Source organism: Hyaena hyaena, unplaced genomic scaffold (genome assembly GCF_003009895.1).
Source record: "Hyaena hyaena isolate Hyena2069 unplaced genomic scaffold, ASM300989v1 scaffold_64, whole genome shotgun sequence".
NCBI lineage: Eukaryota > Metazoa > Chordata > Mammalia > Carnivora > Hyaenidae > Hyaena > Hyaena hyaena.
This window is the reverse complement of record NW_024080698.1, coordinates 1,897,996-1,911,277: the sequence shown is the minus strand read 5'-3', so window position 1 is coordinate 1,911,277 and position 13,282 is coordinate 1,897,996. Positions and strand designations below refer to the sequence as shown.

The following is a 13,282-nucleotide window of genomic DNA, read 5'->3' as shown; positions in this document are numbered from 1 at the left end:
GGTTTAAAGGTGGGGGAAAGGGAGAGAGGCAAACCATGAGAGACTCTTGAATGCTGACAAAAACTGAGGACTGATGGATGTAGGGGGGAGGGGGGATGGGCATGGAGGAGGGCACTCGTGGGGATGAGCACTGGGTGTTATGTGGAAACTAATTTGACAATAAACTATTTGTAAAAAAAAAAAAAAAAAGAAGTAATGAGGTTTAGAGAGGTTGTGAGGGTGGGGCCCTGTGATGGGATTAGAGTCCTTATAAGAAGAGGAAGAGACCAGAACTCGCTCTCTGTCCTCCCTGTGAGCACAGAGCAAGGAGGGTGCTCTCTGAAGCCAGGGAAAGGGTTCTCACGAGGAACCAAAACGGCTGGTCCCTTCATCTCGAACGCCTCAGCTTCCACAACTGTTAGAAATAAATGTCCATTGTTGAAGCCACTCAGGCTATGGTATCTTATTATAGCAACCTGAGCATGAACTGTGGGGTCATATAGTAACGCCACGTTTAACTTTTCAAGGGACTGCCAGACTGTTTTCCAACATGGCTGCACCTTTTACATTCCCACAGCAGGGTGTGAGGGCGCTATTTTTTCCACATCCCCATCAACACCTGTTGTTATCTATTTTCTTGTTTGTAGCCACCCTACTAGGTGTGAAGTGCTTCCTCATTGTAATTTTGATCGTATTTCCCTACTGGCTAATGATGCTGAGCATTCAGACTCTGTCCATTTTTAAATTTGGTTCTATCCTTCCACTAATGAGTAGTAAATATTCTTCATATATTCTAGATACAAGTCTGAGTTGCAAATATGTTTCCCTTTCTACAGGCTGTCCACTCACTTTCTTAAGGATACCCTTGACAGACACAAGTTTCAAATTTTGATGAAGGCCAATTTATCTACTTTTTCACTGTTTGCTTGTGTTTCGGGTGTCGGATCCAAGAAACCACTCACCTAAGATCGAAAAGATCTACACCCATGTTTTCTTCTAAGATTTTTATTGTTTTTATCTTTTACAGTTAGGTCTTTGATTCATTTTATACTAATTTTTGTAATATGGTATGAAGTAGTGGGTTCAACTTCACTCTTTTGTGTGTAGCTATCCAGTTATCCAAGCGTAGGTCAGGAGCTTTAGTTTAAATTTTAGAATTATGTTTAACCGGTAAATTATTAATATTTAGAATATATAAGTAAGTCCTAAAATTATTAATATTTAGAATATATAAGTAAGTCCTAAAAATCAACAGGAAAAAGACAAACAGCCCTACAGAAAACTAAACAAAGGCATTTCACAGAAGGGGAAAAGTGAATGGCTTATAAACATGTAAAAAGACGTTCAATTACATTAGCAACCAGAAGAATGCAAGACGAAACCACAAGATACCACTTTATATTCCATAAACCTTTAAAATCTGACAAGGGCAAGTTCTAGTGATGATAGAATCTACCACAGCTCTCATAATTTATTGACAGGAATGTAATTTGAAAATCTATTTGGCATCATCGAGTTAAACTGAGGATGCACATATTTTTTGCATTATCAGTTCTTTTGCACAGCGCTTTTTATCATCTTGGAGAGAACAATTTTTTAATACTCTTCCTACATCTGACCTGTCTCTCTCTTTTTTCTAATAAAAATCCGTATCTGTCCTTACAATTCCAAAATGAAGATTTACTAGCACAAAAGTAAATACATGAATCCCCAACAAATAATCACCGGAAATCACTAGGCCTCAGCCAACTTAGAGCCTAGGTTTTGGAACTGGCTGTATGGGAAGAGTAAAAGGCAGAAGTGTGATAGCCAGTGAAAGCGTGAACCCTGACAAAGGAACTCTGCTCTATACAGAAATAGCAATGATATGGCTGTAGACATAGTAAAATTTCTGCAAAAAAAAAGTACAATTTTTGGCAGAAAAAAAGGTCCTGTTCAAATAAGAGCCGTATTAATGTACATTTGCGTATCTGCTTAACATGAACCCTCTGTTTAGGAACCGCGTCATAGCTGAGTAAACTATTTACTTGCAAAAGCAAAATTCACAGTATTCTTACATGCTGGTAAACTCTTAAAAAAAAAAAGTAAACGTTTAACCACTAGCTATGCTAACTAAATGAATAGTGAGAATGGTACTGGTTTTGATAAGCAACAGCAAAGGTCATTTATTGAATACAAACCCATTAATGTGTTCCTTTCCACCACAAGAGCAGACTTCGCTCCACCATCACATGCAGCTTGCTGGGTCTGTAAGTAGGCAGACAGACCTGAGGGCAGGGCATTCTGCCAGATTAAGAAGTTCAGCAGGTAGGAAGCTGTCACACAGTCATATGGCTTGGTGCTTGTGCTGAGTTCCAGTGCTGCCCGGAATAAGCCTTGCAGTTTCTCTGAATCCTAGAATAAACCACAGACTCAGTAACTGTCCCTGAAACATTTCTTTAATACATCTTTAAAAACAGAGCCTGCCACATAACTGTACTCCATATACACATGAATTCAATTCCCTTTCTCCCTGAATACAGGTTAGACTTTTTATTATAGTAATTACTGATTATTATTACTCAGCTCTAGTGGTGAGGATCTTGAAAGTAATTTCATTTGGGAAATTCAACATTGATACTGCTTTTTTTTTTTTTTTTTTTTAAGTACCTCTTTCTCCAGCAGAAATACGCTTGGTCCTGTAGAAATTCTGTCGTGACTAAGGCCAGATCATCTTTGTTATTTCCATATAGCGGTTTTTTTGTACACTGAAGTTTATTTTACCTGGGCAGCATACTCCTGCCCTTCCCCCAACCCCTTTCCATTCAATTATTTCAATGGAGAAAAATACAAATCCACACAAAAGGACAAATCCACCAGGCTATTCCCGGTGAAGATCCGAGTATATGTGCAGAAAATAAAATGCTCCTATCAGCCTCAGAAATTCTGCATCAGAGCTCCCAGAGCTCTGTCTCAGAGAAATATCCACAAGCGTGCCCATCCTAAAGAAGAAAAGGGATAGTTCACTGTGACGTGCACAGAAAGGCACTGGGCTGAAGTCAGGAGATGTGGGTCCTAGTCCCAAATCCATAGTAGACAATGGCATGTTCAGTACACTGGGACTTAGGGTTTCATTGCTCAATAATATTAATTTTACTAGGATTATTCCAGAACTAATACAAGGGGGAAAAATCATTATAAACTTAATTTTTAATTTGGTGATAGGTACACTGATATTTAATTTAATTGGAAATCTACTTATTTCTAATAGACAAACATACTGATTCAAATACCTGCTTCTTTTGGTTTAAATTCTTTTGCCATTTGATATGTTTAATTTTCTATGACCTAAAAAACTTAAAGATAGGGGCCAAAAGCTCAAATCTAAATAATTATTAGAAAGAATCAATTAAGCACCTAAGCCATTTTTTTTGGTAACTTACAGTTAAGCCTTGAAATGCTTAACTAACAATTAGTAAGAAATACAATACATGGCTGTTGGAGTCTAAAATATCTTTGTTCTATCATCTCTATATTATAAATATAATATAGAGGTCTTGCATATGTAGCTCAACAAGAAAAAAGGGCAACAGACTGAGTAGTAAAACCATGTATTACAAAGATAGATCATCAAAAATATATAAACACATACGTAAATACACACACACACACACACACACACACACACACATACATCCTTAGAGAGAACAGTTAGGATTTAAAAACATTTTAAAGTTACTTCAAAGGACCAAGTCTTTCATATAGGTGCTATAATTACCCTCCCCACAAGATATTCTCAAAATATTTGCCCAGTATGAGTCATCTATATGGTACAAGGCTTCAGTGTGATGAATGGTAAGGGGCAGGGAGGGTGGGAAGGTGGGAGAGGAGAAAGGAAATAGAAGAGAAAGCATCTCCTTTAAACACTCTATATGGTACAACAGTTCCAAGCCTAAGCCCCAAAAGAAGCTTCTGCTTAGCAGGGCACCTGAAAGATGCTCTAAGACACTGCAATGCCATCCAGAAGCCAAGGAAACAGACACCTTGTGCTCCCTGACATGCGCTCCCGTAGAAGCCCATTGCATCTCTAAGCTGCCCCGCCCTAAACAGAGCCTAACGGCCAGAGAACAGACCATGGCTCAGCTGCAGCCCTTGGGGGTGCCTTTGGCCTCTATACAGCTCTAACAGAAAGCCGTAGCAAAGCTCCGGAACCAGTGAACCCACAGCTGCTGGTGACCTCACAGCCCCAGAATACACCTCAAGGGCAAAGCCACGCACCCCACGTTGTGCCATCACTCCCCGCCCACCTTCGCTTCTCACCCCACAGCTGGAAGTGCCAGCTGTCGGGCAGAGACAACTTCTCTCAGGGGCAGGGGCTGGGGCCGGGGTAGGAGGCCGAGGAAGAGGCCTGTTGTGAACCTCAAGCGCTCTGAGTTTCGGTCTCAGTTTGGCGATTGCTTGTCGGAAGCTCAGAAACATGTTCTCTACCTCGCTGACACTCCGCTTCCCAGTCAACGTAACGAGGATGTTATCTCAGAACACTCAGGTTACTGTAAGTGAGGCGTTTTGACTGAGTATTAACACGTCCCCAGGAACTGGGGAGACCACAGTTAACTGAAATCTACCAATAATCTTGTAAGCAATAAAACCTACTGTTTCTTACTCCTCCCTTTTTTATCAAAACAATAAAAAAAGGCAAGGTCACAGATGGACTTTGTTTTCTCTTACGGTACTTCCTCCTTCCCCACCAGCCATCCCTACCTCCTCCAACCTACCGCCCCGCAACAGTATGATAACTGAAACAGTCAGAAGATGTGAGAAGGCAGATGCAAAGCGCCTTGGACAATCCACAGACTGCTTTATTTGCTGCTAAAAATAGAAAGCTTTCATGCATTTACCACATTTACATTTATATAGGAAAAGTCCAAAGACCTGAAATTGTATAACTGTTTTTGGTAACTTCATCAGAAGGTCAAATGCTAAAGCTTTCACTTCTTCAAAAGTACTGGTAAAACATTCCATCAGTGTTTGGAAACGACGGACATCAATATCATGACTCAGCTGATATACTGTTTGGACTTGACCTAAAAAAACAAAAAGATTTAAAAGTGAATAAAAGAGGGGGGCGCCTGGCTGACATGCAACTCTTGATCTCAGGGTTGTGCATTCAAGCCTCACACTGGGTGTGGAGCTTATGTTAAAAAATAAATAAATAGGGGTGTCTCGGTGGCTCAGTTGGTTTAGTGACCAACTTTGGCTCAGGTCATGATCTCACGGTTCATGAGTTCGAGCCCTGCATCAGGCTCTGCGCTGACAGCTCAGAGCCTGGAGGCTGCTTCGGATTCTGTCTCGCTCTCTCTCCTCCCCTGCTCACACTCTGTTTCTCTCTCCCTCAAAAATAAATAAACCTTAAAAAAATTTTTAATAAATAAATAACAAATAATTTTTAAGTTAATTTAAGTTAATACATGAAAAAGGAAATCAATATTTATGTTTATTTGGTCAAATTTAAAGAAAATTAGCATGAAAAATTCACAATCCACAAGAGCATAATGGTTTTTCCTTAATTTACTTCCTAAAATGATAAAATAATAAAGTTCCCCAAGTAAAAAATACTTTTTAAAGTTTTGTTTAAAACCACTTCATTCTCTTTCAAAGGTTATATTGTATATAAAAGATCCCTAAGTTGGTTTTTAAATAAACAAAAACCAATAAATCTAGGACTACATCTTTTAAAAAATCTTTGTAAAATGTCTTGATCTAGAATCCAAAGTCCTACCATCTTAGTCAAACTGACGCAGAATAATCAATGACAAATACGGAGCATCAACGATAAAGAAGGAATCTTTAGGTCATTCAGACACAAAATTCATCTACAAAATGGAAAAAATTAAGCTGACTTTATTCTTTGCCTTAGCAACATGTAGTGCTAGAAGGTAGTGGAGCAATGCTTACAAACATTCTCAGGAAAAGTGTGGTAAAAATTTATACATCAAAATCCTGTTCCAGCATCAAGTAAAATAGCAACATAAGCATTTCTGAAGGTGTAAGAAATTAAGAACATTTCCCCAAAAACTCTTCTTAAAGAAAAGATAAATTTCAGCCAACCAAGAAATGAACAGAAAAGCTATCACAGAAGAATGATGGTAGTTACCAAGTCCACTTAAATCTAAGATTAAGACTAAACAACTATGCGAATAATGGGTTTCACAGCAGAATGTGAGGAACATTTAACAAATTAACCACGGATAATACCTGAAAACATTCTTCCTACATTAATATGAGACATGATGTTCAATATGATGTGCATTTCTTCTGTAATCTTAACTCACAAGTTAGTGCAACCCTGTGAAATTCCTAGGGCAAGTAAATCAAGTTTTTATCACTTCATTTATACCTCAGTACAAATCTGCTTCTCTTCCAACTCAGATGCTTGGAACTTCTTTTTCTCGCCTTACTGCTCTGGCTACAGCTTTCAGTACCATGGTGATCAGTAGTGATCAAAGAGGACATCTGTACCTTACTCCTGACCATAGAGGAAAGGCTTTCCATCTTTCACCATTGAGTATGGTGTTAACTGTGAGTTTTTCATGAATGTCCTTTATACTATTAAGAAAGCGCCTGAGTGGCTCAATCAGTTGAGCATCCAGCTTCAGCGCAGGTCATGATGTCGCAGTCCTTGAGTTTGAACCCAGAGTGAGGCTCCGTGTGAACAGCTTGGAGCCTGGAGCCTCCTTCATATTCTGTGTCTTCCTCTCTCTCTGACCCCACCCCACTCATGCTCTGTCTCTCTCTGTCTCAAAAATAAATGTTTAAAAAAAATTTTCTTAAAAGAAAGAAAGCTCCCTTCTATTCCTAGTTTCCTAAGTGTTTATTTATCGTGACAGGGTGCTGAATTTTGTCAACACTTTTCTGCATCAGTACAGATTATCATGTTTTTGCCCCCTCATTTCCCCCAATAGTATAACATTGACTATTTTTTCTTATGTTGAACCACCCTTGCATTTCTGGAATAAATTCCACTTAATTAGTTATGGGTATAGTACTTTTAATATGCTGTTGGGTTTGGTTTGCTAGTATTCTATTGAGAATTTTTCTATCTATGTTTATAAGGGATACCAGCCTATAGTTTTCAAAGTGCTATCTTTGTCTGACTTTGATATCAGGGTGATGCTGGCTCCACAGAGTGGGTTTGGAAATGTTCCCTTCTGTCCAATTTTTTGGAAGAGTTTGAGAAGGGCTGAGGTTAATTCTTTAAATGTTTGGTAGAATTCATCAGTGAAACCACTTCCTCTAGACTTTTCTTTGCTGATAGGTTTTTGATTACTGACTCCAACTCTTATTTGCTACAAATAACAAACTCTCTATTTAAGTAATTTTATGTTTCTAGGAATCTGTCCACTTCATCTAGGTTATCCAATTTATTGAAAATACAAATCTCATAGTACTGTCTTACAATCCTTTTTATTTCTATAAGGTCAAGAGAAATGTCCCTGCTTACATTTCTGATCTTAAGTTATTTGCACCTTCTTTCATTTCTTCTTAGTATAGCAAACATTTTGCCAATTTTGTTGACCTTTGAAAAAAGCCAAGTTTAAAAAAAACAAAAAAAACCCAACTCTGGTTTCATTGATTCTCTATAATGTTTTCCTATTCTCCATTTCATTCATTTATCATATTATTTCCTTCCTTCTGCTAAATGTGGGTTGTTTGCTCTTCTTTTTCTAATTTCTTGAGGTGTAAAGATAGGTTTTTGATTTGAGATCTTTTCTCTTTTTTAATGTAGGCATTTACAGCTGTAAGTCTCCCCACGAGCTCTGCTTTTGCTTCACCCATCAATTCTCGTAAGTTGTACTTTTGTTTTCATTCATCTCAAAGTATTTTCTAATTTCCTTTGTGATTTCTTCCTTGACCCACTGCTTGTTTAGGAGCTTTGCTCAAATTTGAAAACATCTCTGACACCACCGGATGAAACAGCTTCACATCCTCCTAGACATTCAATATTCCCCCCACTTTCCTTTCTGAAATATTTTTTCATAATACCTATCTCCATCTGAAATTTTATGTATCACTTGTTAATCTATTATCTGTGTCCCTTCACTAAAATATATAAGCTCAAAAATAGGGGGCGCCTGGGTGGTTCAGTCGGTTGAGCATCCGACTTCGGCTCAGGTCATGATCTCATGGCTTGTGGGTTCGTGCCCCACGTCGGGCTCTGTGCTGACAGCTCGGAGCCTGGGGCCTGATTCGTATTCTGTGTCTCCCTCTCTCTGCCCTTCCCCTGCTTGTGCTCTCTCTCTCTCTCTCAAAATAAACAAACATTTAAAAACATTTCTTTTAAATGGGAAACATTTTGGGGCACCTGGGTGGCTCAGTCTATTGACCATCCAACTCTTGGTTTTGGCTCAGGTCCTGATCCCAGGGTTATGCTATGGAGCCCCACAATGGGCTCCATGCTGGGCATGGAACTTGCTTTGGATTCTTCATCTCTCCCTCTACCTCTGCCCTTCCCCACTCACGCTCATTCTCTCTCTTGCTCTCTCTCAGATTTAAAAAAAAAAAAAAAATTGTTTTAATAGGAAACATTTTGTTTTATACACTGCATATCCTTGGCTGCCTGACATATAATAAGCACTAAATAAGTATTTGCTGAGCAAACCCTTTTAATATAATTGTGGAATCCAGTTTTTCACCATGAATACCATGACATTTTATTCTGAGTGAAAAAGATACATGTGGCTTATTCTTCTTGAACTTAAGATATACTTGAGTAAAGGCAGAAACCATCTTGACTAATCCCAAATCAGTAAAGGAATATAAAAACCCACATTCAAGTTCTTGAGATAAAGATGAAGAATGAATTTGTTTCCCACGCTGTATTTCACAGTCATGCCTCTTTAGCCTCCTTTAAAGTTAATGAGTAAAGTAGGGCTTGCTCCATTTGCATTACCTTCCAGTTGTTTAATTAACATAATTACTGTAATATCCATCACTGCCCAATTATATGTGACTCACTCATTAGGAAGATGACTCTGTTTTTTCACTTTTTTAAAAAAATGTTTTATTTATTTCTGAGAGAGAGCGAGCGAGTGAGCGAGCGAGCAGGGGAGGGTCAGAGAGAAAGGGAGATAGAGAATCTGAAACAGGTTCCAGGCTCTGAGCTAGCACAGGGCCCGACGCAGGGCTTGAACCCACAAACCGTGAGATCATGACCTGAGCCGAAGTCGGATGCTTAACCGACTGAGCCACCCAGGCGCCCCTAGTTTTTCACTTTTAAAGTACACTGAAATATATTAAACTACTCCCAGTGCCTGGGTGGCTCAGTCAGGTAGGTGCCTAACTCTTGATTTTGTCTCAAGTCATCAGTTCAAGCCCTGAGTCAAGTTCTGTGCTGGCAACGCAGAACCTGCTTGGGATTCTTTCTCTCTCTCTGCACCTCCCCTGCTTGCACATGCTCTCTCTCTCTCAAAATAAATAAACTTTAAAAAATAATAAGAAAATAAATGTATTAAACTACTCTCTCAATTAAACAATTACCAATATTGGGGCACCTGTGTGGCTCAGTCAGGCTAACCACTTAACTCGTGGTTTCGGCTCAGGTCATGGTCTCATGGTTTGTGAGTTTGAGCCCTGCATGGGGCTCTGCGTTGCCTGCTTGAGATTCTCTCTCTCCTCTCTCTTCCCATCTGCCATGCTTTCTCTCATTCTCTCTCTCTCTCAAAATAAATAAACTTAAAAAAATTACCAGGATTAATTCAGCCTAGTATTATTTCCCATACTAGGTGCAACTATAACCACACTAAATACACAAAAAATTTCTGCTAAATGGACAATCTATCATTCCCAGGTAAAACCTTATCTTCTAAATTAAGCTGTAGTACCACAGAAATTCCTTGAACTGATGGATAGCCCTGTATTCATTTTCTGTGCATGAGGTCACAAATCACCATAAACCTGGTGACTTAAAACCATAGAGATCTATTTTTTCACAGTACTGGATCCATTTTGACTCATGTCCAATTAGTCCGATAAGGAGGTGCTGGTAGGGCCACACTCACTCTGGAGGTTCTAAGGGAGAACTCGTTCCCCATCTCTTTCAGCTTCTGATGGCTGCCAGGATTCCATGGCTTGACGCCATATCACTCCAATCTGCATGTCCATGTTGATTCTTCCTCTTCTATGTGTCACATCTCCCTCTGTTCCTCTCTAATAACAGCTGTGGTGGACTTAGGCCCACCCACACAATCCAGGATTATCTTAAGACCCTTAACTTAATCATATCTGCAAAGGGCCCCCCTTTCTAGGTAAGGTTCACATTCACAGGTTCTAAGGGTCTGATGCTATCTTTTGTCAGTTGATTTTGGGCCTACCATGCTTGCCTTAATCAGGTGATCAAATTGATCACCATCAACAACAGGACAAACCGGTATCATGTGTCTCCTGATAAGATGACCTGGGAGGGACACCACATTACCTATGCATTACTCCTACCAAAAACCCATAGCCCACGTCAATCCAGAGGAAACAATAAGGCAAACCCAAACGGAGACACGTTCTCCCAAAATGCTAACGTCATGAAATAAAAAGCTTTCCAGATTAAAGGAGGCCAAAGAGGCGTAACAATGAAATGCAACGTGTGATCGGGGATTGGTTTCTGGTTCAGAGTAAAAATCTTTTTCTAAGAAAGGCCACTTATTGGGACCACGCGCCAATTTGGTTATGGATCATATAACAGATAACAGCATCATATCGACATTAAATTTCCTGAATTTGATCATTGTGTTGTGGTTAAAAAAATAATGAAAGAGAGAGAAACCAAATAGAGCAAAATATCGACAACTGATGAATCCGGCTAGACGGTACGTGGTTGTTTGCGACCTATTCTTGAAATTCTTGAAACTCTGCTTTTGGTTTCAATCTTTTCAAAAACAGAAACTTGGAAATAAAAATGGCGGTCTTTAAATGAAGCAGGGCTGCATCAACAGCAAAAACCAGTCCTCCTCGCTGCCAAAACATTACACTTTGCCTAAAAATTTAAACTAAAAATAATAATAACCCAATTACAGCGTAAAGTCTTCTGGTGCGCTGGCCATTCCCTCCAGAAGAACAGCTGAACAGGATATTTTCCTACTTAACCACAGTCAAGGAACACTGAGCACAAACAAGAAATCCACATTAAAACGTACACACTTAATTAAGGGCACGGATAAAAAGAACTATTTGTTGTCGAAGAGGAAAGAACTGACTCAGAAGGAAGTTACATGTTCATCCTCCCAAGGGCCCCACAGACAAAATAAAGGGTATCATTAAACCAGGATGCCTGGAAATGACATCTACATACTGTCTTTCTGAAACCAGATCGGGACTTATGAAACTGAAAGCATATAAGGGAGACCACAATTTAACCGCAGAGACTCACTGAGGAATGTTTTACATAAAGAAGCTATTTTTTTTTTTTTTGAAGAAGCTATTTATTTTTAAAAATTTTTTTAAATGTAAAGGACTTAAAGGGTAGACTGTACGCTATCTTAAAACAGCAATGCATGAATTAGAAGTTGTGAGAAGCCGCTCTTCTCATCAGAAGCATCACCCATGAAAACTGTAGCTGTGGGTTGGGAAATAATGATCCCTGAAAACAATTCCTCAGCCTTAAGGCTCTAAATGACAAAATGAATTATGTCCACGGAAGAATTATATCGTGAGAATAAAACATCCCATAGGAACCTAAACAAAAGATGACAAAACTAAAACTTTAAGTAAAATGAAATGCTGAAAAAAAGTATGCGCTTTGCCAAGAAAAAAAAAAAACTTTCTCCAAACATTATTGAAAGCTTACCTTCTGGGACTGGAAAAACTTCAGCTATTGAGCCTAAAATGGTTAAAGCTGAAAATCTAGTTGGATAGGAAGACCCAGGAAACAGTGCTTCAAAAAGACTATTGCAAATGGATGACATGAAATTCTAAAAAAAAAAATAATAAGTATAATTTAATTAACTCATAATAGGTTATCTTCAAAGTAACACCTTTAAGAGTGAGGTTCTTTTTTGGCAAACTATAAAAGCCTCTTAAATACAGAGAACAAGGGGCGCCCAGGTGGCTCAGTCGGCTAAGTGTCCGATTTCGGCTCAGGTCATGATCTCACGGTTCACGGGTTCGAGCCCGGCGTCAGGCTCTGTGCTAATAGCTCAGAGCCTGAAGCTTGTTTCAGATTCTGTGTCTCCCTCTCTCTCTCTGATCCTCCCCTGCTCACGCTATCTCTCTCTCTCTCTTTCAGAAATAAATAAAACATTAAAAAAAATTCAGAGAATAAACTGAGGGTTGCTGGTGGGGTGCTGGGTGAGGGGACAGGCTAAACGGGCATTTAGGAGGGCACTTGGGATGAGCACTGGGTGTTGTATCTAAGTGATGAGTCACTAAATTCACTCCTGAAACAATTATTATATGTTAACTAACTTGGATTTACATTTAAAAAAAAAAAAAGAGTTGGGTTCTTTTTTTTTAAAGTTTATTTATTTATTTTGCGACAGAGAGCACAAGCAGTAGAGGGGGAGGGAAAGAAAGAGAGACAGAGACAAGAATCCCAAGACGCTCCACGCCATCAGCAAAGAACCCAAAACCAAGAGTTGGACTCTTAACTGACTGAGCCACCCAGGTGCCCCGAGTTGGGTTCTTCTTTAATTAACAGAGAAAATAGTTTTAAAAACAATACTAGTTGTTTATTTCACTTAACAATTCAGATTGGTACCCTTGACTGTAAGCTTTATCGTGACTTCAACGAACCCTATCTTTGTAGGGTCAAGGGTTACATTTTCTACTGTGGTCCACACAAGAAAAAAATTACACATTTTGAGAGCAAGATCTGTCCTGCTCTGACTTGTGCTAAAGCCATATGAATACTGGTTTCTTCACCTGAGGTATTCAGGCATCAAAGGTATGTGTATTTTTTTTTACATTTTTTAATGACCCTCCCCAAGAATCCGATACATACTACTTTGATAAATTTGGTAAATATAATACTTGATAAATGTGGCTCTAATGACAGAATTCATAAAAAGATCCAACTATTCCACTGTATTCTATCTTCCCCTTTGAGACTCTTGCTCTACCATTCTCTTCAGATAAAAGATTTTTGGGGCGCCCAGGTGGCTTAGTCGGTTAAGCGTCTGACTTTCGCTCAGGTCATGATCTCGCAGTTCGTGGGTTCAAGCCCCGCGTCGGGCTCTGTGCTGACTGCCAGCTCAGAGCCTGGAGCCTGTTTCAGAGTCTGTCACTCCCTCTCTCTCTGACCCTCCCCTGCTCACGCTGTGTGTGTGTCTCTCTCTCT

General features: G+C 39.3%; 1 protein-coding gene across 5 annotated transcripts in view; it reads right to left on the bottom strand.

Moving 5' to 3' along the window:
* THADA (THADA armadillo repeat containing) overlaps positions 1-13,282 on the bottom strand; it is a 319,486-nt gene that overhangs the window by 275,724 nt on the left and 30,480 nt on the right. For all 5 annotated transcript variants that reach the window (XM_039232422.1, XM_039232420.1, XM_039232421.1 and 2 more), the window contains exons 15-17: positions 11,795-11,918; positions 4,891-5,042; positions 2,160-2,373 (exon numbers count right to left, since the gene is read on the bottom strand). In XM_039232422.1, the coding sequence (XP_039088353.1) occupies positions 2,160-2,373; positions 4,891-5,042; positions 11,795-11,918 (490 nt within the window). The remainder of the gene's footprint in view (positions 1-2,159; positions 2,374-4,890; positions 5,043-11,794; positions 11,919-13,282) is intronic.